At 38.4% G+C, this 27,097-nt stretch overlaps 1 protein-coding gene across 5 annotated transcripts in view; it reads left to right on the top strand.

The window, feature by feature from the left end:
• The window catches only part of CDK14 (cyclin dependent kinase 14), a 330,724-nt gene that overhangs the window by 104,610 nt on the left and 199,017 nt on the right, over positions 1-27,097 (top strand). For all 5 annotated transcript variants that reach the window (XM_052802555.1, XM_052802583.1, XM_052802574.1 and 2 more), the window contains one exon: positions 9,094-9,173. In XM_052802555.1, coding sequence (XP_052658515.1) covers positions 9,094-9,173 — 80 coding nt within the window. The remainder of the gene's footprint in view (positions 1-9,093; positions 9,174-27,097) is intronic.

Here is a 27,097-nt window from a genome sequence, read left to right as displayed (position 1 = left end):
GGGGAAGCACTACAGGGGCCATCGTCTATTTCAAAAGGAGCTGTTGGTTGAGTAATGTAGCCCTTTTACCTCTTCTGTCCCCACGAGAAACTGAGGAATCTCTGGCCTAGGTGGTATTGCCAAAGAACAAAGAGCATCACTGCTACAATGTACTCTTGGGGAAGATAGATGGAGGGTGGGGGGCAAATGGATGGACCAACATTGGCTCAGGCCATTCCATGAGAGCCTAACTGCGCTGCTGCTTTTCTGGCAGATTGGCTCTGACTGTTTATACCTTTATCTAAAATGATACAGGAATAGATACAGAATTTTTTTCTAGCACCTGATGTAGGTACGTAGGGTGAGACTGTGATATGCATCACAGTGTTCCCCTGGCTACAGGCTCAGTGGGAAGAAAAATTAACCACACAGATCAGAAGAGGGCTGTTTTGGCATGTGCCCAGTTTGACTGCTGAAGGATTAAGTGCTCATGGCACACCGCAGAACGCAGACATGATGTATATTTGGAAAAGCTGGTAATACTTGCACAACAAGTGTGTTTTGGTCAAAATGTTTGAAAATCCCTAATTCTCAATCAACTCTAATGCTTGGCTTTCTCATTTTGCCAAAATATTTCTGACGTGTCCTTAACTGTAGTTGAAGGTGGAGAATTTAAGATCAGATTGAGCTGTTTTGAATCATGCTTTGTAATCAGAATTATTGTGCTTGATGTTTATCACCAGCTGCATGTGGCAAGTAGCAGCGTTTGGGTTTTTTTTTAATGCATTTACTAAGATATATTTCAGCTTTTAAAATTATCTCTCCTGCTGATCATGATGATAGAATAAAAAATTCTTGATCTTAGCTTACTACCTGGAAAGATCAAAAGATGAATACTTACCTCCAAAGACACAAAATCAGCCATTCCTTTCTTAAAATTTGAAGTAATGTGTGCAGTAACTTGCTTTCAGGGCAAGCCTGGCTTTTTACAACTTTGAGCAGGATCAGTGGTACCAAGCCCTTGCCTTCCTATCAAAGCCATTACTTTTCCATCTATTTGAGTATTTGTGGTAGTATTTCAGGAAAGTGAAATGAAGTAGGCTAATTCCTCTTACTGGATGATGGATTTCTCTTTTTGTAGTCAGATAAAAATTATTTCCTAGGGTGAGAAAGCAGCAGAGTGAACAGGACTGTGTTATTGAAAGTGAAGCAGTATTCTCTTAGGCTGGGCTTTTTTGTTTATTGGAAAAATAGTCAAGCAGCCATTTGTGTCTGGCTGATGGTTGCATCAATAGGGAAATCTATTTGATTTCACGTGTTGCACATCAGGCGTGCGTAATGAAACTCATCTTGGCATGTTCATTTTCTACTTTCATTCAGGTTAGATTCTCACATGTTACTGTCTGGTATAAAATCCCAAGAGGCTGCTTACTGCATGAAATTCAGATCACTTTGAAGTGATTTCTGTTTTGTTTTTTTTTTTTTTTTAATGTAAGATTTTGGAGAAGTAGGCCTAGTAATTTACTGATAACACTAAAAAATGATGCAAGTTCCATTGCCTCTGTGTTTGGCTAACACCTTGAACATTTGCCATACAATAGGTGCAAAGCAATAGGTGCCTTCTGAATTCCTGTATCATTTCATTTTGTGGTTGAGCTGAAGAAGTGCTGTGTGTCTATGTATTGACATGTATATCTTCCTGCTGCCATTGACCTTCCCTCTTGGGGTTGATTATGAATTTATCTGAATGTACAGCAATGCGATCTGGCTTGATCCGTGGCACATAAATGTTGATGTGAGTTACGAGAGTCTGGAGATGAAGCTGGTGACAGCACAAGGGAGCTGCTGCCAACCAGAACCCCTTACAAAGCAGCGTGGAGGCCTTGCATCGCCTCACTTGGAACTCTGCATATTGCACTTAAGGGAAAAACCTGTGCTTTTGGCAATATTACAAGTTGGCATGGTTTCTGTCCTCTCCTCCCACTGTGTTCAATTGCCCTTCAAGGCAAAGAATTAAAAAAGATTACCTCGGTTAAAGCAATGTGATCTGTGACTGCTGCTTGCACAGTATGCGTCTGTATTTTGAGAGGCAAGCCAATGGTATCTCCCCTGCTTCTGCACTGCTGCGATCTCAATCTGCTTCTTCCTTGTCCATGTGATTTTTAGTGTACCTTTACTTTTTTTAGCACCTTTACTAAGTTGCATGTGCTCAAAGTATTGCAAAAATATGTAGAATTTGTAACAGAGAACTCAATCAACACATTTTTGCCTACCACAAAATGACATAATTTCAATTTATTTCTAATAAAATGCTTGTCCTAATAAATTCCGGTCCCTATGCCTTTTAACTATTAATATGAGAAATGGGTAGAGCATGGAGCAGAGCACAGTAGAAGCTGATGCCGTCAACGAGAGCTCAAAGGCTGCAGGGGTAGGGCAGCCCTTCAGTTAAGGTACCACTCCCATTTCTGTTTGAAATCTGCATTTTTTTGTGTTCAGGGTGATTCCAGCATGTACCCAAAGATAAAAGGTATTTTTTTCAGGTAGCCAGGGCATTTTGCATTTTCTGCATCAAAGGCAGTACCTTTTCCAATTCACCTGAAAATCAATAGGGAGTTCATGGTATAAAGTGCGGATCTTAGAGAGAAATTGTGCTCAGGAGGACAGCCACCATGCTCTGCACCGGCTGTAGTTTCCATGCTGTGTTATTCTTGGGGCAGCGGGGAATATTTGAATGATCAGTGGGAACTACGTGTGTTTGTTGTTGGCATGATGTATTGTAGTATGCATTATGAATATATAGCTGACCATCATATTTCATATATATGTTTGTGGATGGCTGCTCACAAGAAAAAGGATGACTGAAGTATTTTGATTTTTATATTTATGATGCTGAAACCTTCACTGAGGATGACTGACAGGACTAATTGCTGTTCTGACTTTTTTTTTAACTTGCAGGATTTCTTTTACTTGTCATGAAACCTCCATGACTCTTTCATTGTCTTGTCTTTTGTTTTATGTGCAATCTGTTGGAAGTGCCATAAGCTTTGGATGGCCTGAAGAACTTGCCATGGTTTTGTCTGCCAGGCTGTCACTCTTCAGTCATTCCCCCAGCCCATGTGAGGTGTTGTGTTCACATGCTCCCTGATACGTTTCGTGTGCAACAGTCCAGTTCACAGATAATATTTTCTCCATGTTTTGGCCAGTTTATTAGACTGAATATTTCAAAATTGCTCTAATTCATGTTGTCTTAGTGACCTAAACATTCTGAACCTTTTCTTTTATTTCTTGCAAATTGTGTGAAATCAGTGTTCATCTAGAAATGAAACTCTTTTCATCTGAGGATACCACATGGCTGGAAAAGGAGTATATATTCATGGATTATGAAAAGGCAATTTATAGTTACCTACTAGAGCTTCCCAATTTTTTCTTCTCTACCCCCCCCCCATTTTTTTTAACTGATGTGCTTAACTGATTTTTGTAGGCTGCTTTTTACTATACATTCTAAAGTCATAACATGAGTTTATAGTGTGTACACCGACGCTTTTAAAAAAATCTCTAGCATTGTAAATCTTTAATAGAAACAATAACTTCAAGTTGAACTAGATGCAAAACTAATAACTAGATGTTGAACTAAAATGCCAAATGGTGGAAAAAATTATTAAGGTAGTGTAAGTACTAAAGTAAGTTACTAAGATTCTAACTAGAAGATGAATCATTGACTATATTGATCACTTACGGAGTGAATTTCTCAGTGTTTAAAAGAAATATTGGGAGATTTTTCCTCTATAGCTGTATATATAAAAATAACATTACACTGTATATGCTGTGCTTCAACCTGCAAAGCAGTGTACAGGGGTGACTTGGCATTATTATCTCTCGTAGCAGGGGATGAAACTGAGGAAAGAAAATCTCTTATATTACTTACCCAGGACTTCACAGGAAAATGTGGTAGAAAACTGGGCTAGAACATAGTTATATTGGATACAAGTGCTAAAAGTTATTGGATAGTAATTTAATGGCACTGACACATATATGCATGATTGGAATGGTAGAGCAAATGCTGAAGTCATTTGCTAACTAAATGCTATTATGCACCAATGTTTTTTCCAGTTAGCCGTGGAATGGCATCTCTTAGAAGATCTCCTGTGACTGTTGGTGTCCAGAGTTGTAAGAGGCCACTTTACTTAGAAGCGATACCACTATGTTTGTCTTCAAGTTCTCTTGAGATGAAAATAATTTCCTGATGTGAACATCAGTGGGGCCCAAAGAGATGTGAGGTATATGGAGGAGGACCGGTGCTGCGCATCGCTCTCCCTGCTGCCAGTCCCAGGTGATTTGCTTCCAGCAGGTGTAGGTCAAGTGCAGCCCCTGTGCTTAAATGAGCAGCTGTGGAGTTTGAACTGAATGATGTAGGCTGGGAGGTAGGGACGAGGGACCTGGAGGTAAATGCTCTGATGCTGCTCATCTGCTTCTGTTCAAGTGAGGGCTGCCACATTGTTCGTATGAGACTGCCTCGAGTCCTGTGAAGAACAGGATCCCTGAGTTCCAGTGACAACACTAATTAATAATTTAAATCCTTCATCTCTCTCCGAACTCTTTGATCTTCTACTTTTCAGCACTAATAAACGTCAGCATTATGAAGTATCTTTAGTCCACTAGCTTCTCTATAACAGGTAACTTTTGTTTAGGGTGGAGGTTAAAAGATGGTGGGAGTCAAAAAGAGAAATTGAGGGGCTGTGGTAATAGTCCCTTGAGTGTTTGCACCGTAGGGCTTTAGTGGGACTGTAAGTGGTTTTTGTAAACTACAAATGTAAGTCCTTTTCAATAAGAGAGATATAATATAAACCGTGTTTACACTGAACTGTCTTTTATGATAGTGATTAAAAGAAGTGTTTCCCTCAATGTGGAATTAGTTACTCATTGGTAGAATAATCAAAGGTGACTAAACCTGCAATGAATTTGCCTCTGTCAGGTTTCTTCAAAGGAAAATTTTGGGAGAGCCTGGTTTCATTAGGCCACCATGGTCTGTTTGGCGTTTTAGTCGTCTGTGACATCAATATCACTACAGAGTAGATCTAATTAGATATTCTTGGGGTTTGATCATCAAACTTTGAGCTTTTCATGTAAGTGACTGTTTGACAATTGAGAGTTACTTTTCCTCGTAAGAATTAGTTTCTTGAAATGTGTATCTCAAATAAGAGCATCATCCCAATACCATCTACTGATCTTTCTTTGCAGAAATGTTCCCAAGCTTAGCACTTGCTTGAGTTATGAACTCAGCCTGAACTCCAGCCAGGGATAAAACTCTGTATTAAATAAACGGACTGAAATCAGAGTGGCAGATTTTATGTTAATTGACTCTTTAAGATGTGTTATATTTAGAACATTTATTGCATCTAAATATAACTGAAGAACTTGAGAAAATAATGTTATTGTACTCTGTTGTTCTCTATGTGGCATCATCAGCATTATCCCCAGTGAAGCCAATTAAGTCATCAGTTACTTTATATTCATCAGTATTATGTGTTCTTAATGATGCATTAAAGCATTAAATAATTTCTAACCTTCTCTATTTCTCATAAGTGGCCATTTTTATAAATGTATTTATTTTGGTAATGATGATGTGTGCTGTTTTAGAAAAGGCAGAATGATACATTATATTAGCATTTTTTGTAATATTTGGCTCATTTGTATTTTTTATAATATACAGACTTTTAAAAAACAATTTGGACTCATTTTTCTTTTGCCTACCTTACATATACAATCAGAAATTTATTAGAAGACATTATGTAACATTAAAATGCTGAATTTCCATAAACTGGAAAACTGTCCATCAGCTGCTGGTGATTTGCCTAGAGTGAAGTAGCTTTGTGTGATAATTAGAGAGGCTTCAGGACTTCTGTCCTTTCTCTGAAGATTTTTGGATGAGAGAGAGAAAGAGAGAGTGCATTAGTTTAGGAAGGAGAATGGCTTGTAAGTTAGAAAATAGGAATTTTATAGTCAGTTTTGTCCTTAATAGAAACTAATGAGGCAGTTGACAGAATGGACATAAGATGATAAGGTAAGTGAAATCCTTGACCCAGTTAAGTGTGTTGTTTTGAGAAGGTGTGAAATTGTTTACTTTGGACAGTGAGCAAGAGAGGTGGTTTAATGAATCCTAGATGTTAAAAGGGGCAGCAGGGTTGCCTTTTCACTGTCTAAAAGGCTGTCTGCCTGTCAGTTTTCCTACTTGTATTTGAAAATAATGAAAATACTGAGCATGCTTTGAAAGTTGTGGGAGACAAATGTGAAGTAATATCTGGGAGGAATTCTGCTAACCTTACCTGATCACTAGTGAAGACTGCAAAGACAAGTTCTGATAGGTTGCAGAGGTAATTTTCTCCAGGTCTCTGTTTTCCCAGTGTTGTTTCTAAGGAAATTGCCACATCATTTTGGCACATCATCACAAGATTCAGGGCAGAATTTTATGACATAGCTGGCTTGATCTCATGGCTTGTTGCTTCTCAGGAGGTGGTCCCAGTTCTTATTCTCATATATTTTCTAGTGGGTTTTGCTTTTAAAATGTGAAAAATGCCTTTATCATTTTTTAAAATATGATTTAGTTCTTTTGGAAGGGCCATTCTTCTATTTAATCTCCCTAAGCAGTCTCACTGTAGGGTCTAGCAGGAATGAGAGCAAATACAAGACAGTGGCAGGAGTGTGTGGCAGGGATTTAGCAGGAGCAAGGCTATACCCTAAGGTAGCCCTTAGCTCATCTCTGCAGCACCATCTGACTGCATCCTGAGATTGCATGAGTGGGAGAGTAGTTAAAGGATGTGAATATATACACCTATGTCTTTTAATTAATGATACTTCATCATTTCTCACATCTCCAGTTTTATACGCTCCTGTTAATAGAAAATGAGCTGGAAAAAAAGGTTTTAATGACTGGGTAGTAAATGAGAATAAGGTGGCTGTTTTATTCTGGAAGTTACAGATTGATATGTTGGAGATAAATAATACTAAAGGGGAGAATGAAATCCCAGAGGAATACTACTTTAGATTAGTTTGATAATTTTGATAGTATTAAGAGTTGCCATGATGTCTATCAAGATGATGACAGGTACCAATGACAAAGTGGCAGTGATAACTAAATAGCACAGCCCACCTACTGTGTTTAATTGTGAATTCTTCGAAATGAGTTCCATACTATTGCTGTTTGTGTTATTTCTTACTGTTAATGAATCAATGGAATGTAGAATTTCTGATTAAAAAGAATATAATCTACACAATGCTGCATGCTATTTGCCTGTCTCCCTGGCAAGAAACTCCATATCCCTGTTTCCTTAGTACCTCCTTGGTCTGCTTTTTTCCATTGTGTTCTGTGTTGCCTTCTCTGAACATAGCATCTGTCCTGTTCTTGATCTGCAAAATGATCTTGCTTTTCTTATTTAAATTCCTCCTGCACAGTTATTTCATCTATTTTAAAATAATCGAGTTATCCAGGTATCTAACTTATTTATATGTATGTGACAGGTAGGGTGGCGTATTGACGGAGGAATTGAAAACTACACATGTATATGAACCACATGTCTGTCATCAGTCTTTCTACTTCTGCTTGTATTATGGTTTATTCTCCTGTCTGTGCATGACACATGAAGTTACTTGGGGCAAGGCTTATCTTTTTCTGATGCCAGAACTCCTGTTTAAATCTAAACAAAAATATATGTAAGGCAATTATAAGGAGAAATCCAGATAATCCAGTAGGATTAAGCTGATAATTATCTTTCAACAGTGACTAGTGGCCGGAGACTTGAACTGGTGCCAGTCTGAAGTACTTTGAATAGTTGGAAGGTGATGAGTAAACCATCTTTTGATAACCAGGGTTTCTGGGTTTCTTAAATTGTTCAGAGTCATTACACAATGCTGTGTACAGGGCTAATGAGATTCTGGCGATTGTAAAAAAAGAATAACCAGAAGAAACAAGATGGTAGCCATCCTGTCCCTGAAGTCGCCTAACTGCATAAATTAAAAGCCTGAGGAAGAAGATGAATTCAGACTTGGTAGGTGTCCGTATCATGTTGCTTAGAAAAATGAATACATCTTCTAGGGCCCAGTACAATAGTGAATTGCCTCCATGACTACACGAGTGCGAAAGCTTCAATGCTTCCTTGGGCTTTGTGGCTGTAAAAGCTAATTTTGCTTTTACAGAAAGAAATTGCAATAATAATTTTTTTTTTTTTTGCAACTGTATTATGCCTTTTCGGTAATCTATCCTTGCCATTGCTTGTCATACCTGGGGAGTCTGTTAAAGTTTCAGAGTATGAGTTTGTTCTTGAGGAGGGTAATTGATATCAGCTTTTATCTTTCATTCAGTTTTTGTGAGATTCAATTTGGATAAACTGAACCAACTGGATTTTTTTGCAAGGCCTTGAATACGATTCATATGTGGTGAAATTTTTAATGCTAGAAGTGAAACCAGCCAAATAGATTTTAAACTAGAGTGACCTGTTGTGAAGTTTTGTCCCTTGGAGCACAAAATATTTTTTATCTTATAAATGCAAGTCATTATAATCTAAAACTAGCCTGGGCCATGTAGTCAAGAATGTACCTTAGGAACAATCCTGCCCTAACGGGGAATGGCCAGAATGACCTAAAAAATATTTCCCATCTCAAACCTCCATAGCTTTTTGAGGGCGATAATTATGGGTGTAATGCAGTGGGAAGGAGGCAATCAGTGTAAGTATGGATATACTGCAAGTGGGGTGATGAAAATCATATGCCTTTTTCTTTGAACTATTTGATCAAATAAAGGACAGATGCTTTAAAACTGTATTTTACAATGTAATACTTCTTAACAAAGCTTCAGTTTAGTGCTGTGATAGAAGGGAAACAGACTGACTCACAGAAAACTGAGATCATTTCTTGGATTGCATCTGAGTGTGAAAATATAAAGTTGACATTATGGAAGCTATGAACTGTTTCTTACAGTGCTATAAATGAATCACTGGCATTGACAGGAAGAAATTGAATAAGTACATGATCAGAGGTAAGTTCTGTTGTGAGAAATACTGTTTCTGCTTTAATTTTGTTTTTTATTTCTCCTTCCCCTCCCCTCTCTTTCCCTTTCAGGGTAAATGGGAAGCTGGTGGCATTGAAGGTGATTAGATTACAAGAAGAAGAAGGAACCCCATTTACCGCTATCAGGGAAGGTATGCACTCACATTTAATGATTATGCAGGGGTTTTTTTTGTAATTACATTGCATTTCTTATTTCTGTGCCATGCTATAGTGAATAGCTTGAGAATTCAAATTATATGGTTATGTTCTCAGTAGGAAGAAACTTTGGTGCTTCAAAAACAAAGCCTCTGGTGTGGGAGTTCTTGTTAAAGAATGCAGCTCTGCCTCTGCTTTGGCTCGTGTTAGATTTACTGTACAAATGAGTACTTAAGAGCATGTTTAAGGTGGGTGTGAGAAGTCACTCTGGAAGGTAAGGGAACTGTGTAAGTCGCGCTTCTTGCGTGCAGGCAGCACCTAAGGTGAAGGTAGATGTAATTTTTCATATACCCGCAGCAAGAAGTGAAGAAAAGCGTTTCTTGATGAAGGCAATCAGAAGATCAGGGAGCAAAAATACAAGTGTCTGAGAAGCTGCGTGTAGTTTGGGACTAGCTTTTGTTTGTTTTTCCTTCCCCATGGACTCTAACTTGTGTGGCTTGGGAATGACTCTTATCTAGCATGCTTGGAGATGCCTGTTACGCTTTTTGCTCTGCTCCTTTATCCTTCCTTGTCAGCCTCTCGTGGTCCCTAGTGATGGCTGCTTTATCTGAGCCTGCCTGTGTCAAGCTCCTTTGCAGAAATTGCTGGATGTGCCTTCTCTGCGTGGGCTTCCTCTGTTAGAAGGTACTGAAAATGAGCCTTGGTAGAGGAATAATAAACAATTTAGCATCACACCACTGATTCAGACTCAGCTGAAGTTGGTAGTGAACTAAAAAGACAAGACTGTTGTGGGTTTTGAAGGACCTCTTAAAACTGTGCTGACTATCTCGGTATAATTCTCAAGGTGGGATGAGCCAGGGAGGTACCAGAACATCAGCCCTCACAGATCCACAGCATGGCTCTGCGTGGGAGGTGTGCAGCTTCATGGCCATTGTGGCCGCAGTCCTAGCAGCTGCAGCTCCCTTGTCCCTCGCTCCTGCCTACGTTCCTGCAGCCATCCATATGCCATATGTGTGTCTGTATAATGAGCCTGTTTTGGGCTGGACTGGGCAAAAATTTGATGTTTCATGTGATTGAGACCCTGAAGTTAGAAGCCTTTAAAGTACTGTGGATTTCCATCCCAAGGTTGTGCATTTTAAAGGGGGCTCTTTCACAAAGGAGGGAAACCATAGGTGGCCAATTTATGAAGAAATTTCAGCACTTCTTCTGTACTGCTTTGTTTGAATCATAATTATTGAATGATCTGACACATTTATTCATAATTATATATATTTTATCTGTGAGCTGTCTGTCCCTGCAGCTGTGCTGCGATAACGAGGTGTGCAGAGGGTTACGAGCACAGCTTTCAATATTTGTAATGCCAAGTTCAAGGCGTAACAGCCTGTGTTTCAAATGTTTATTGTTCTCCAGGTTTTTAGTTGATGTGGTACTGACTTAATAAGAAAACAGTAGATAAGGCTTTCTTGCACCTTTTTAGTGACATTTAAAAGGTTTTTTAATGTAAGCTTGCTCTAGATGAAAGTTTATAGCGTTATAACTGTCAAATACAGTATAATGTGTTTTCCTTCATAAATAGTTTGTTGTGTGAGCTCAGTATAAATAAGTATTTGTTAGGAGCAAGAACAGAGATTTTTCCACTTGATTATTTTTTTAAATTATAAAGGCACATGAAAGTACTTTTCACAGTGTCAATGGAGAAGTTTTCCTTTTAGCTGTGACTACAGCACTGTGGTTGAAGCCAGTTAAAGTTCTGGTACTTTAATATTAGTAGAACAAAGCTCTTGTCTAGAAAAGCTCTTAAAGTTATTAATTAATATATATTTTCTTAAGTATGCGGTGTCTCACTGATTTTGATGGGCCTATATGCATCCATTGCATTTCTAAGTACTCATCTAGGCTGGGACTAGATCCGAAGAGTATTAGGCTAATGAGAGGGGGTTTTCTTGACTTTTGTAGACTCCTGGTTAGGTGGGGTCAAACTCAGCTTATAGGTTGGTTGGTTGTGGTTGGGTTTTTTTTTTGGTAAATGTAATCAGGTTTCCTGGGTAGTGGAACTTCATTCAGATCTGTAGGAGCTATTAGAAATACAGTCTTGCATGTTTTATATCATGTAGAAGTCAGACATACATGATGTGTAAGGTGGGGAGGGGAAAAATCTGTATTTAGTTAGGCTTTGGTTTTTCTGTTGTTTGTTTTGATTTTGTCAGAAACAAATATTAGGGTGAGGAAAGTAAGGAAGGCTGTATTACAAATATAACTTTCAGAAGATAATCTCAGTGATGTTGTGCCAGACCTGTATTATTTGATGGTGACGCCACAGCTGTGGACTTCACTACCAGGATCTGAGGAAGCTGTTGCTTTCCTCTTAGCAGCATCTAATCTGTCTTGGACATGCTGAGTTCTGTAATGCAGCTGTGGCTGATCTCAGCTACATGGGTGGGAAAAAAAAGAAAAAAGAAATGCTTGTATAAGCTCTTGAAGTTATCTGATAAGTTTGATACGGAAAAACAGTAAGAATTGGACACTGTGTTAAGCAGATTTTTCTTGATCTCTGTTGGCTGACTGAGAGCTCCAGCCCTATAATTTAGACTGGGACTATTAGAACAAGGACAAATACCGCTGAAGATGAGATCAACTTCTAATTTCAGTTATCTGAGGAGTAGTGTTGCTCTAATCAAAAAATGCATGTATGGTATCATGAGCCAGGGTTCTGTTGGAAGGCATTTCTCCAAAGTCCTTCACAATGGAGGAGCCAGGCAGGTTTTGACCTTGATTTATTCCTTATTTTCTAATTTTCCATCAATGCAAGGCAAATTCAGGCAGAATGCTAGTTATTTGTAAATTAAAACTACTGTAAGTAAATTGTTCAACATTTCTCCTGGCTCTTTAGGTAAAGCATTGAGAGAAAATGCCATTCCTGCGCTGTGCTCCTAATGGGGATGCTGTGTGATGTTCATTAGGGGGAAGTTACAGGCTGAAATCTTAAGCAGTGGTCATGCTGAGGGAATTTTGTAGCTGTCTGTGTACAGGGAAGCATATTGTTACTGTTGTGACAGCAGCAGAATGAAGCTCAAAGACAAACAAAGCTACAAAGAAAAAAGACTAAGTAGGAGAATGCAGGCTATAAATATGGCATGTGTGACTGTGGAAACAAGCAGTAACTTGGTTGAAACAAAAAATGGAAAGAAAAGTAAAAAAAAAAAAATCCCCCAGTAAAGCTGCATAAGAAGAATCATAGTTAATGACTGGGGGAGGTTTAGCTGAAACTTCAATTAAAGCTTATGAAGTAATTCTGCTTCTACAGCAGATGTGGGTTTGTGTCTTCTACCATTTATCAAAGTTACATAGGTTTGAATGGAAGTAGGTAAATGTAGCTTATTTATCAGTGCTGCTCAGCTGCCTGTTGAATTTCTAGAACAAAATTTAGAAGTAGCCTGTGCTAAATGTTCTTTCAACTTGGTCTGAGTCGGTTGTACCAATTTATTGATGCTTTCATTTAGTGACATGCAGTTTACAGGATGTTTCACTCTGAATTTAACTCGCTTAGTCTGGGATAATCTAATTTACCTTTGAAGAGCCTGAGAAAAAGAAAAAAAAAAAGGAAAAAAAGAGAAAAAAGAGTAACCGATTGGATGCGTATACCTGAGTGGGTTAAACCTATGTAATTTTCTGATCACAAATATATGAGTGGTGCAGGCCACCATATTACTGTTGTATTTTAAATGCGCCTGCAGCTGTGGTATCTGAGACAGTATGGAGCCTGACCATCATTTACACACTATTTTCTCATTAAACTAAATTTGGTAGAATACAGATCAGCAAATGATATGTTTTCTGTGTTTGTGTAGTTGTGATTTATTCTTTTACTGTACCTCTCATTATCAGCTGTTCAGAGATGTTTAAGCACCAGATTTGAAGTGTTACTAAATCCACTGCAGCCAGCAGAAAAGTTCACTGACCTTCACTTTTATCTCAGATATTTCATTCCCCTAATTTCCTGTAACGTCATATGTTCATCTAGGCTAAATACTGAACTGTGCAGTAGATTCTAATTCTGGAAATAGCTTGGTTTACAATTCTGTAGTTATCTTGTTTGATTTCTGAGTGATAATATTCCTTATATCCAGCATGACAAAGATTTTGCTTTTTGGGTATGTATGTAGACAAACATCCCTTGGTTTTATTGCTACCTTGCTTGTGAGGTTAACTTGCTTACTGTGTTCCTTTCGTGGGTAGTAAAATTATTTCTTCCCCATCCTAATTGTGGAAACTGTTTTGTATTTGGTTTTCGTTTTCTACCCTTGGAAATGTCGCTGCTCCTTTGCTCTGCTTAATTTGATTTACTATTAGTAATAAAACTCTATTCTAGTGTTTTAGTATATGGTGATGTTTCATTTCCCATAGGTCTAGATGATGTTTCAAAGCATCATCCAAACCAGACATGTTTTGTAGGTATTTTTGTACTTTGCAATTTAAATGCCATGATTAGGCAACTTTTAGTTTATTTCTTTTTATTAATTTTTGTATTTACATCTTGTAATTAATATGTATTTGTACCTATTTGTGTTTCACATTAAAAGTGTTCAGGTCAGAGACTGTCTCTACATCTTCAGTTTGACAGTTGCCCAAATAAGAATTTTTTCGTCTACTCCAGCATTGAAAACTGTTACCTTAATGCTGCATATGGATAGCAGTGTGCAAAAATATCACATAAATGCTTTGGAAACAGCCAGCTGTCTTGCATTATAAAATTGCAAAGAACACATGATTTGTTTGATGAATTTTCTTTAACTTAAATTTTTAAAGAGCAGTTCAGCATGCGTACTGAATAAGGTTGTTTTGTGACTTGTGGGAGAAAACTTAATGCATTTGAGTGCCAGCATAGAGCAGGGAGGAGAGATTCTTAATTCTTGGCCACAAAACATTTTCAAAAGTCTTCGAAGTTTCAGGCCTCTTCCATCCATATCTTACTGTGTGGTAGGAGGGAACAAGAGAAACAAAAAATGAAAACCTTAAGGGGTCTTTCAGAAAGAAATGCGAGTCTGCCTTTATGCCCCAGGCTGAACAGACTTTCTGAGGTTGGGAGGTTTTCTGAGGCCTCCCCTTCTGAAGTTGTCAGGCTGAAGGGGATAAATCTTCACAAAACTTTTATCTTCGGAAAATTGAAGTGGAGTAACTGCTAAGAAAAAGTACAGGGAAGATCAGCAGTTTGCCAAGAGAGAGAGAGCCCTTACCTAAGTGAACATGTAATTTATTGCACAGTGTTCCTAATGGGTGCACAATGGAAAATTCTGCTTTGTAGTAACAATACTGAAAGTGATGTAAAGCAGCTGTGCTTCTGTATTATCCAAGAGAAATAGCACAGTCTGTACCTGTACCATCTAAGGAAGGGCTACAGAAAATTATATTTTTACTCAGTAGATATAATTCTTGTGATCTCATATTGAATTATTACCTGAGTTATTGCACGCACTTCCCAGCTCAGTGATTTTTGACTGATATATAGCATAACTTTAAGTCAACAAATGACCTCATGGCACTAGTTAGATGACTCACAGTGATAAGCCTCCTATTTATTGTATTAGAGTAGGTCTGGAAGGTTGTATGCTGTAGGTCAAGGGCACAGTGAAACAATATCTGTCTATTTTTTTTAAGAGTCATTGTTGGTTGATCTACTGGGAGAAGGTAAACATGAAAATTGCAATGGGAATCCCATCTTCATCTGCCAGTAAAGAGTAAATTATTCTTTTTTTTTTGAAAGTTAAATCATCCTCTTACAAAAAATAATCCTATTCTTCCTTTTATGCAGGGTTGGTTTTTTGTTTGTTTGTTTTTTTTTTTTTTTTAATTAAGGAAGATTGACAGCTGCTTTCTTCTGAGTGATAGGACTGTGGAGGACTTTCACATTTCCTTCATGAAGTCCAGTCAAGAAATTTAAATTTCCATAACTGAAATGCCTAAAAGCTTCATATGTGTCTGGCTCAACAAGCCTCAGGGAACTTCAAGGGATTACATTTAAGATTATGAAGATGTAACTATTCTGAGCATGCATGTCACATGAGTAACTATAGGGGGTTTGTGTCTTTATGTTTTTAGAGTCTGAGGATAAGCTCACTCTCCCCAAAAGCCACATTGCTTTGGAGCATTTAAGTAAAAAAAGAAAAGGACAGTAGCTTTGCTGTAGCTTGGAGAACATTTTCATTGCCTACAGAATTGGCAAAGCTGGTGCCTAATGCAGGCTAAATAGCTACAGCTTAATTAACTGTAAAGTCCCTGCAAAGCCAGTGCAGCTTGTAGTCATAACAGCTTTGTTTTTCAGTGTTGTTACAAATAAAACACATGAGCCAAGAACCTCTGGGACACATTGTCATTGGATATTTAAGGTCAAGAAGTATTCAAAAATAGAGAAAGTCCAGCAATTTTAATTTCTCTGTCTGGTCTCTTTCTGTTATGGGCATCCTGCAGCCTTACCGAAACTGTATGCTTCCTCAAGATAAAAGGGGAATACAAGATTGCCAAATTAAGACAAGTTGGGCTTCAAAAACTACAGTACATTTTGAATAGGATGTTCCTGGGACCTTTCTTATGAAATGAAGTCAGCTTTTAAAATTTCCGAGAAGTTTGGATGTTACGTATTATTAAATACGCTGTCATGTTGTAGAGAAGTGTATATTCATTCTTACTGAACATTAATAATAGAAAAATCTCCTTTAATTTCTGGCATTTTTATGACTGAACATTTTTTTGATAGCTCAGATTTTCAATCATATTTCAGTTGTGCTTTCTCCTGCATATGTGTGTGTGTGCGCATTTGTGTATGTCTGAGAGAAGCATGTTAGATCCTCGGCAATGTGGAGCTTCAAAGCAGCAGGACCTTACGTCATTATTCTGCTTTCCCTCCTGCTGTTCTCCCCAGCCCTGACTGGTTGCTAATTTTTTCTACTGACAGTATTCATTTGCCTTTCTTTGAAGGCCGTTGGACTGACTGGCTGAAACAGGTGAACTGAATTTCTGGTCATCACCGATGAACATGGGAGAGCTGATAATTTTTCCAATCTCAGATACAGTGCAAGTGATTACTGTGATGTTGTATCCTGCTTTTCAGTGTGTCCAAATTGTGCTCTGCTCCTTCCTCGCTTCTTTTTGGTGGACCAAACAAAGGCTTCTGTCCTCGTAGGGCGCTTAGAAATGGTAGAGATTGATAAAGTCTGTCTTGCTTGTTTCTTTGTTCCTTGCTATTCATAGACCGAGTCTAGTGTTTCCTTTTTTTTTTTTTTAACCCTCTAACAAATTAGTGGTTCTCACAATTATAAAACCTTCAGGAAAGCTGGGATTATGTAAATGCAACATAAATGATGGTATTTCCCTTTGAGAATTGTGATATAAATTTTAAACTCTATAATGAACTGCTATCATGTGGGAAAAGTGTCATGCTTTTCTGAAAAGTACAAATGAAAATTCCAAATTATCCAGCTTCATAGAGCTAAATCTGTTCCACAGAATATTCTGTCTCCTCTGTCCTCCTCCCATTCCCCCTCCAATGTTTTATCTGTAGCTTGCTGAGATGCAACACGGCTGTACCAATTGAATCTTCATTCAGTACCTTTGATGTGCAAGATGTGACCTTCTTCTGGCTTTTGTTCTTGGGCACAGTTCAAGCAAGAAGAGAATGGGGTGACATACTGAGGATTTTTTTTTTTTTTTTTTTAAATATCATAATTTCGCCATCAGGAATCCTTTTCTCATCCTTGTTATGAGTTAGCTTAGTGGTAGACCTTTCAGACTCTGCCCTACTTCCACTGAAGAAGTTGTCTGTGCATCTTCAGTATTCATATGGAAGGTGTTGGATAAGGGATCTTGTGCTAGTTCCAGCACTAGAAGGTTACAAATCCATTAGTCCAGGGGCACTATTGAATCCTTCTCAGTAAGGCATTTGCCTACAGTTTCCTCTGACCTGACTTTCAGGCCTCTCTGACTTGGCTTTTGGCCCTGCTGGGGCCTTCGGCTCTGAGCAGTTTTCTTCTGCTCAAAAAACATTTCTTCTCTTCCCTGTTTAATGCAGGAGTCAGAAGTGTTGCCTTACAGATTTATCTGGTCTGCTGCTCTTGCTGTCCTTCATAGTATGATGGGAAGGGTAGAAGAAAGATGGCAATTACAGAAAATGGAGGATAAAAGGAGGGTGGCAATCCTTTCTTCATATATAACTGCAATACATAACTATAAGTCATACAGAACCCTTATGCAGCTGTCATGGCTTTCTTGTTTGAGTGGAAGTTGGTGACGGCCAGTCTTTTTATGCTGTATGCAAATTTAACTTCCTCTTATAGCATGTGCTACCACCATAAAATGTAGAGCTAAGTTAATCCTGCTTCAAGTAGCATTAGTTTTTTACCCTGTGGCCATATTCCAGTTGGAGTGCATTGAATTGGTGATACAGATACTAGCTGGTTGTTAATATGAATAGAGTTGCTAGCAAGTGATGGCATCTCAGCTTGAATTGCTTAGAGGCCCTAAGGCACTCTTCCAAGTGCCAATACCTTCCATGGCCACCTGGTGAAATAAACTTTGATATCATCTGGTGATGAGGCAAAGAAATGTCTCCTCAACCTAGCCAATTCTTCAAATTGCTTTTTCTTTGTTATATCTGCCTTTTGTGAAAGGAATAATCTTAGCAACAGTACCATTTAGCCTTGTGATTAAAGTGGTGACTTCAAGTCTGCACAAAGACATTTGTCTTTGTCAAGACCTCCGAGTTTTTTTGTGTGTGTTTTTCCACTGCTGTGTCCTGGATTTTGAAAGCACCAGAGCAAGGTGGCAACTCAGTGTTTGAACCGGTTCAGTCAGCTTGAGTTTTCTCCATAGTTTTTTGCACATGTCAAACTCATAGGTGACTTGTATCTCAGCAGAACTAGTTTGACATTTGGATGAATGCAAAATAAGGACATGAGAAGGTTGTGTGGTTTCCTGGTGTTAAATCTCTCCCCCTTGAAGAAGATGCATCACTGTATGTATGGAAAGGAGTGTGTGGGTGTGTATATATACTGTGTGTGCATGTGTCTCCTGTATGTCTTTAAGACTTGACACAGAGCTGATTAACCCTGTTCCCCAAACAACCAAATTCTTTGTGAAGGGCCGTGTACTGGCTTTGATCAACCCAGAGAATGTTTAATGTGAGTTGGACGTGTACCCACATCTAGATAAAGATAAAATGCTTCCCACAAAAGATGTCTGTTTTCATCAGAAGTTGTGTCTGAGATGTGTGACCATCTTCTTGCTACTAACTTCAGTCATCATTCATAAACACATCATCAGAACAGCTTTGTGTGTTTTTTACACAGAAAATTCATGAATGAATTATCCTAATTCTCCTGATGTATGTAATTTATTTAGAAATATGGTATGAAACAGTCCTGGTTCTTTAGACACGAGTATAACAATGAAGATGTGCACATGCTACTGCTGGATCCACAACACTGCCTTTGTTTTCAATGCTTTTGTCCAGAGCACAATAACTACTTTTTTTTTCCTTTGAAAAAAACCACAACTAGTTTATTGCAAATTTGTAACTTCTTTATAAATGGGTCCTAAAATTAAGCACCATCAGTCTCTTTCCAGACACAAGATACTATTCTATTTTAGTATCTATATAAATCACTTCTATATCAAAGGGTGAATGATCCTTATTTGCAAATGATGGGGCCACGCACTCAGAAGAGGCTTGCTAGTGGAGAAGACAGGCAGCCTGAAAGGACGAGACTACTGCAGTGTTTTGCTTTGCTGCCTTTTATTCCCATCTTTTGTGATAATGATTCAGTTCTTCCTTAAATATGTCGTGTAGTCAGGGAAGTAAAAAATCCCAGTATGGTAAAATGCTATGTTTAGATCACAGTACTTTGCTGAAGATTCTAAGCATGAGTTGTTTCTAAACTTTGAAATACTTGGGAAATATTTTCCGTAGCCTGCATCTTTGTACTGGCATGAAATATGGCAGCAGCCACTGTAGTTGCTAAGAAGCATGTACTAATACCTTTCTCATAGGAAGAAAAACATGTTATAATCAAAACAGTGGAAAAAGCGTTAACAAATACATCTTACTCTGAAGTTATATATGTGAGGAAAAAAATACATTCTTTCTTTTCCTCCCTTGTTTTTGTTTTCTGTTTCTTCACAGGCTGCTTTTTTTCTTTGGTCTATCTGCTGCTGGATGCTGTAGGCATAGTTGTCTGGGTCAGGCCGTTCCTTCGGGAGACAGCACTGCTCCTTTTCCACTCTTGTATTTTTCCATAGGCTGAAGACTGTGTTGCAAACATTTAAGTTAAATTTTTCAGTTTTTGCTGGGAGAGGTGGGAGATTTATTATTAATGAATTATATGGAGCTGAAATATGTGCTTCATAATGGGATCTCTTCTTGCATCATGGGTGGAGTTACTGCTTTCAGGCTTTATAATCAATATGAAGAGAGTAGCATTTCAAAATTAGAAATTGACCTTTACTGTCTTCTTCAAAGCAATGAAAATGAATATCCACATTATTTTACTTTGGAATGTTCCTCTCAAGTAAGCAATATAAAAAAAGAAGCTGATAATGTATTGCATTTTTCTGCTAAGATGAAGGGGAACTGGATGGTTCAGAGACTGGTAATAGGATATTGTGACCTTCCACCTCTGACCCATTTATTAAAATACAAGCCATGACAGTGGAGTCTAAAAGCCATCACTATGGGGTATACAGCTGTAGAATCTGGAACTGTGTATTTCTGAATTTTTAAGGTCTGGGCCACTTGTCACAAACTTCCACAGCTTCTTAGCTAGAAGCAGATTTAGCTGGAGCCAATTGAGAAGTGAACTAAGAACAAAATGAATGGAGGAAGCCTTGTAAATAAGGATATATTAGCTGTGCTAAACTTGGTGATGTGTATCTGTTCTGAACTGATACGGCTTGTTTGCTGTCCTTGTTTTATGAAGCTTGATTCAGAGTTCCCTTAATCAGTGCAGAAGTGGTACCGACCAGTTTTCTTTGACTGTTACTTTCGGATGTTAGGAAGGGGTTAATGTGAATAAGGATGCTGTGGATTTTGTCTTGAGAAGGTGCTCAAAACTTGCACTGTCAATGACAGCTAATTTTAAGCATTTAACATTTTGCTGTGGATCTCCTGTGGAAACTTCCTAACACCCTTTTTTTGTCTATAGGCAACTTAAGCTGAGAGTTAGTTCTTTGAAGCCCATCTTAATTGTACAGCTCAGGTAATTATATAACAAATATCCTTGGGTTTTATTTAGTCTTAGTTATCACCTGGTTTTCCCTAAGCAGAAGCAATCAAGAAAGTCAAGAGGGTGGTAGGTATCTTGGTGTACCACCATGCTAGCTTCGCAGACTGCGTGATAGCAGTGCCAGTGTGGCTGGCTTCCACCTGAAAACATCCTCCCTTCCCTCATATCTCCTAAAACCTGAGAGGACAAAGTAACCCAAGTTGCTGTGACAGGTTAAATACAACTGACTGGAAAAAAAAATCAAAACTGAACTTGCAAAGTAAAAAGAAAGATGTTAAGTCAATATATTTTGAAGTTCTAGTTTGGAAGCAGTCAAAATTGACCTACTTTTATGTGGTCCAAATATTTCCAAAATTTTATAGCTGGAAAAAAATATAATTTACTTTTTACACATTTTACCCTCAAATGGCAGGATAACACACACACACGCACTCACTTCCCTTTCCCCCTATTTCTTTGAAATCCAGGACGCATGCTTGCTCTTTTGTGTGCTGTGAGGGCTCGAAAAATGTGTCTGATACTGGCAAGAACATTTTCATACAAACATTCACTGAATCGTGTGAGGGAAAAGACACAAACCCCAAACATTTAGCACATTAAACTCTGGACAAGGTAAAAATCTGCTTTTGTTGTTTCATTTCTGGTGTTCTTAATGTAGCAGTGCCTACATTGCTGCCAGTAGGAAACTGCCAGTTCCTGAAGGGGCATCTAACTCAAAGCAAAGCCCCACAGGTTGTAGGCCCATTGACAAAAAGCTGTAAAGAACTTTCACACTTTTCCAGGTTACTTTATCTCAATGTATTTGTGGTCCTAAAAGATATTTTGCGATTTGCAATTATGTGTTTCTCAGGAAGTCTTGGTTATAAAGCTGACATGGTTGAAATACTGGTTTGCATCAAGATTTCTAACAGAATTAACATTGGAATCACTTGAGGCCCTATTCACAAAGCAGAGGAGTATTTGCATAATCAAAAATGCTTTATTTTGCATGCCAGTGGAGAAGCTAAGGATCGTAGCTGTGGCTCAAACAGAATTTAAGTGATTGGTATTGATGTGTGTCTGTATGCTGCTGTCTCTTAGCCTTGCTTGCACAAATAAGTACAAATCTATATAAAGGCAAAAGAAAAGGTTTGGGAGCAATGTATAGTCTCCATTCAAAGCCTGATTAAACAGGCTTTGCTGAAGTTATCAGCGTAAGGATTAGATGGACTTCCCACTCTACCAAATGTGCATGAGGGTTGGGGGCACTTTGACAGCTGAGCTGTTGCAAGAGGATGGATGTCTTCCTAAAAATATGCTCAGTAAAAATTTATGAGCTTGAAAATTGCTCCTTCTATTGAGGAGGTCAAACTAAATAACCTATCAGAGTATATATCTGTGGATAATGGGTTCAAGACTTTCTTAACACCTTTCTGTCGGATTTCTGCCAGTAGTCCAAGAGGCTTATGAATTGCATTAATAAACTTACCATCTCACCATCAGCCCATGCATTCATATTTTTCATCCATTTTTATGGCTGTGGACAAGAAGGTAGAATGTCACATTCAAAGAATTTGTTTCTTTGCACGTGAATAACTCCCGATGAGAGTTCAAGAGCATGAAGCAACCTCTAACCTTTCTGAGGCAGTAGGAAACCTTTAGACCTTAAAAAACCCCTGAAGTATCAGGGGATTTTATTCCTTTCTTTTTTTCTAGAGTGAACTTCTGATGTGTTATTGCTGTTAAATCAAGTTCTTTAGTGAAGTTTGGATGATGGAAGTTTTAGTTCCATGAAGAAATTTAGCTTATAATTATTGCAACTTCAGGTTATTTCACCTTAAAAAAGAGTATGATGTGATCTAGCCTTTTACTTGCTAATGTATGTCAACTAATTAAATAAAAAAATTATCAAGGCATGTTATGAAATTTTTAAACAAATTTTGTGATATTTTCAAGTCTTGGTTGACTTCCTCTTAGATGGATTCAGGGCTTTGGTTTTTTTTTTTGAGTAAGGGACTTGGAGCTTTTATTATCAGTGCCATTTAGTTCTTATTAAATTCATTTATTTAAAAATATACTAATTAAAAGCTTGAGGTTTAAATAAAAAAATAAAAGAAAGTGATATTTAAATTAAATTAAAACCATCTTGGATAATAGATATGCTCCTGAAGATAGAATCTATGTTTTTGAGCCTTCAGTATCACAGTATGAGTTTTATTCTGGTGTGTGTTTGTTTGTTTACTTTAAATTATACCTCTGGAATGAAAGTATTTCTCAGATGCACCCAGGTCTGGAAACTAGAATAGAAATTGTGTTAATCTCTATTCTTAGGATTTTAGGTTTCAAAATACTTCAGAGTCTAAGCATACCATTAAAAGGAGCATGTCCCTTTCTGTGCGTTGGTTTGGAGCTGTCAGCAAAAAGGTGGGGTTTAGTCTGGTTCGTACATTCAAGTTCTTTGCAGAGTTTGCTGTTTTTATGCTTGACTGAAGTGCATAAATTTCAAGTAGTTCAGTTTCTCATTCATTCGTTTTAATTACAGAGGCCATTAACCTTGTAAAATCATTGACAGAATTATAAATCCACGTCTTTGAGAATTATGTAAACAAGTTTATAAAAGTTCCTTAACTGAAATGAAAGCCAAACTGTACAAAAGGACTAGATTTTATTAACAGCACTTGTTAAAGCCCAACAAAATGTTGGAAAAATATCTGCAGGTAATTATACAGTTCTTCATGGCAGTGACACCACTGCAGTTGATATGATGTGTAGCAGTCATTGTATGGTTTAGGTTAAAGATACCTTCAAGATATGGATACCCAACCATAGTTTCTTCTCAAATAAATGGTTCTTAATATTTTACATGTAGCTTATTGTGGTCACAGGGAGCTTTGGGAGAGGAATGTGTTTTACTGCCTCAGACCAGGTTTGTTTATCTGTGGAGGTCTTGTCTGTTTGTTTCAAATGTTATCAGGTTGTCAAATGCAGGCATCCTGATCAGCTGGGGGAGAGGCATTTCGATGGGCCTGTTGAAGTCTGTGATCTGTCATTGCTGGGATGCTGAGCCCTAATTAGAAATAAGTGAGTGGTGTTCCTGTGCCTGTTTCATGGACTGATCTATTCTTTTTCTGTTTGGGAACATTTCATTTCTGTTCTGCTTTCATAGAGCTGGTGCTATTTGAAATATTGAACTGAGGTGGGAATTTAAGGAGGATGTTTCGCCCTGTGAGTGCTAGCACTTTGGCTGCCACTATTTTAACATGCATGTCTGAACTGGAATGTGCTCTTAGACTTTTGGATGTAATCAGTTCTTGATTTGTAGCCAAAGCTTTCTGGCATGTGTTGGAACAGGGATTTAATATTCCTCATTTAGTAAGTTCCTTCAGAGGTGCAGTTTACTATTGCAAAGTGTCTGATGTAGCATACAAGCTAACTAGCCATGCTGATGGAGGAAAGAAATTCATTAGTGTCAATGGGTACTTGCTTCTGTCCTAACTCCTGTGACCTTTTCAGGTCAGACTGTGTTCTCTTGGCAGAAAAACTCTGCCCACAAAATTTGGTGGCTTTGTTGAAGTCATTCTTTAATTTACTTGGGATGAGGTGATGATAAGCAGCAAATCACTAGTAAAGAGCTCCAAGGACTTCATAGTGCTTGAGCTGTATTTTCTAGCATATTAAGATGTTCTCACTTTTAGTTGCAGAAACTAAAAATGTGTTTGACCTTTTGCAGTATCTCAAAATACTGTTGCAGATGAGCTTGCTTCAAGAGTTGCTTGGAAAAGGCTTATTTAGAGGAACACGCATTCCAAAGACTTTCAGAGGTTCAGAAACTACTTCAAAGCAGTGATGGTTTTGTTATATTCCTGAACCTTGGTGTTACGTGCATAATATTGTTGCTTACACTGAACTTCTATTATTATTATGTTGCACTGAACTTCTGTGCAGTTGCATATCACTGAGGAGCCTTGTGTCTGTGTTGGGCAGGTTTGTTTGCATTCAGTTGGTGAGATGATAGTCTCGTCTTTGACCATGCGATACTGCTATATTTATAAGGAGATGATATCCAGTAGCTCTGTGATGTTCAGGTCCCGTATTGGCAACCTACTGATACACTGAGTGTTCTAGTCCAATCTGTGCTTGGTCAAATTGAATTAACAGCTAAAGTTTGATTTTCCTCCTCACTTGATTTTTGCAAATACAAAGGAGCTCATCAGCTGGAGTTGCTGCTTACTGATTCAGCCACACAACCTGTTAGTATTTTATTTGCTTTAGTCTTTCTAATTGAAAATGGAAGTTATAGAGAAGTACAGTGGTCTAGGCATGTTGTAGTTCTTATAGATCCTGCTGCTTGCTAAGGTGCCCTACTTGTTTTCTGTTCCTTTCTCCTCAGGGACAAAAACCTTCATGCCTCACGTGTTTGGTTAGCAAGTCACTTTTGTGTTCAGCTATAATAATAAACAAGATGGATGTAGAGACCCACTAAAGAATTGCCTTTATCTTAGGGCTCATGTACTATGTGGGATGATGAATCAAGATGTAAGCTCTGGGTTTTTGGTTTGTTGGCTTGTCCTGAGCTTATGAATGGCATTCAAGTCCCCTTGTGAAACTGGCTTTTTAAATGGCAATTTTCATTGCAACCCCCCCCTTTGTATTTAGTTGTGGGTTTTTTTCTCATATTGGCAGAGTTAAAAGCTCTGCATGCATTATCCATGTGTTTTTGTCCTCTTTCCCCTCCTGCTTTCCCTCTAGCCTTCTTGCTCCCCTTTCTACTGTGCTCTGGCAGCCTGGAAGATGACTGCCCCACTGAAATGCTTGGCACTGTCCATGCCTGGGCAGTGGTAGAGAGGAGAACTAGGAGAAATGGCAGTTAAGAATAGATGTTGGTGTGAGGATCCCAGGAAGAGGATTACAACTACAACAGTGGGTCTGGAAGAATGCAAATTACAGAGGCCTTTCAAAGCAGCACAAGATGTAGAAAGCAGTAACAGGAAGATGGGAAGCGTTGGTAACTTTGGCCTCAGCCAGGAGCCTATGGGATGGAGATGGGGAGTCTGCTTGGAGAGGGCTAGCGTTTCCCACACTTTTTGTCATTAGCAGGGTTGAAGAGAGGGGGGAGCAGAAATGGAGCAAGGGGCTTGGAGATGTGTTCAGCCAACAACAGGTTTAGGATTGTGATTTGGGGGAGACTGTCAGAAGAGTTTTGCCACTGACACTGTCACATCTATAACCGATGTTGGAGTCCAGACTTCTTGGCTCAAACTTCCTCTGCTTCAGCCAGAAATATCTGAATATTTAAGTGTGCACAGGGAGGATGGATTCTCTGGGAGACTTTAGCAGCTAAAGTGCAGCTTTCAAGTACAATTTTCCACTGACTAGATGTAAACTTTGACAAATTGGGCAGATTTTCACAGAAACGAGAAAAAGTGTGTCCTTGACCTGACGTGTAACTTTTGAAGGCCGCCTTTCAATGCATGAGATCTGAGAACTGTTTGAAGAAAAGGTCACCAACATTAAAGAGTGTATTTGTTCTCTAGTCCTCTCTTGGGAAAGGCTGACCTGTTTTGACTGGAACAAACACTGTTAGACACAAACTGTAAAAGATGAGGACATTTGTTTAAAGTTTGGCAAGGCAATAGGATAGTGTCATCTTACAGGAACTGGTACTTTAAGAGGCAGTGCTATCAATTTTGCTACTGTCATTGTTAATTACTATGATTCTGTAAAAAGAATTTTATCTGGAAAAGCAAACAGTAAATTGCTGTAATTGTAATTGATGCATGACACAACAGGATGGAAGAACTGAGTATATTTTCAAGGGGGCTGGGAAGCGATGTTTTATATCTGTATGTAGTAGACAGACAAGCTGTTGGCTGTTGAGTTGGCCTTTTAAAAAAAAAAAAATTCTTACCACCTGTGGTGTTAATGGGTTATGCTGGCAGATCCCTTTAATGTATTTTCTCACATTTCTTGGGTGTGTTTTAATTATGTTGTTGCTCAGAATGCCTTCCAGTATGGATTTAGACCCATAGTTTGGTTGGCATCATGCATCTACACAGGTAATTGTGAATCTGTACTTGAAAATTATGGGGGTGTTTTTTAGCAAAACTAGGATAGAAATTACTAGCTTACCTCAGCTAGGTCTCTTCTAAGCATCACTTAACTTCTGCATCACCCTGTCACTATCAGCTGTGGCTGTCAACTCTGTGAAGCCGAGACATTCCTTCAGCCCATCTTTTCTGTTCTAGCACCTCTCCTGCTCTCTGAGGGCCAACTGCTTTTTAAAGAAACATACAGGTCTTCCCATCTTTTGCTTAAAGGAAAATTTTTGTCCTTTAAAATGCAAATTTCAAAGTTGAACAATGTCCACAAGGTTTAAATAAGCACATGCTGCTCTAGACAGTGACATGGTAATACAGATCTTCACTGTCATTTAAATGTAAATTTGTGAACTTTGCAGTCATCCTGATTTAGATTCAGGTACATTCCAGGATGAATAAAGCAAAAATCCTGGGGGTCCTGGTTTTCTGTTTCCTCCCGATTGCTTGCACCTTAAATTCAATTAACATTGTTGATGGGTGCTATGAACTGCAAGAGTAAATGACAATTAAATGACAGGGTGAGAACCAAGGCAATACCCAGAGACCACAGGGCAAAGCCAGGAGGAGGACAGT

This window comes from Harpia harpyja, chromosome 1 (genome assembly GCF_026419915.1).
Source record: "Harpia harpyja isolate bHarHar1 chromosome 1, bHarHar1 primary haplotype, whole genome shotgun sequence".
In the NCBI taxonomy this organism is placed as follows: Eukaryota; Metazoa; Chordata; class Aves; order Accipitriformes; family Accipitridae; genus Harpia; species Harpia harpyja.
Note: the sequence above shows the minus strand (reverse complement) of the source record. Positions and strands in the feature narration are given on the sequence as shown.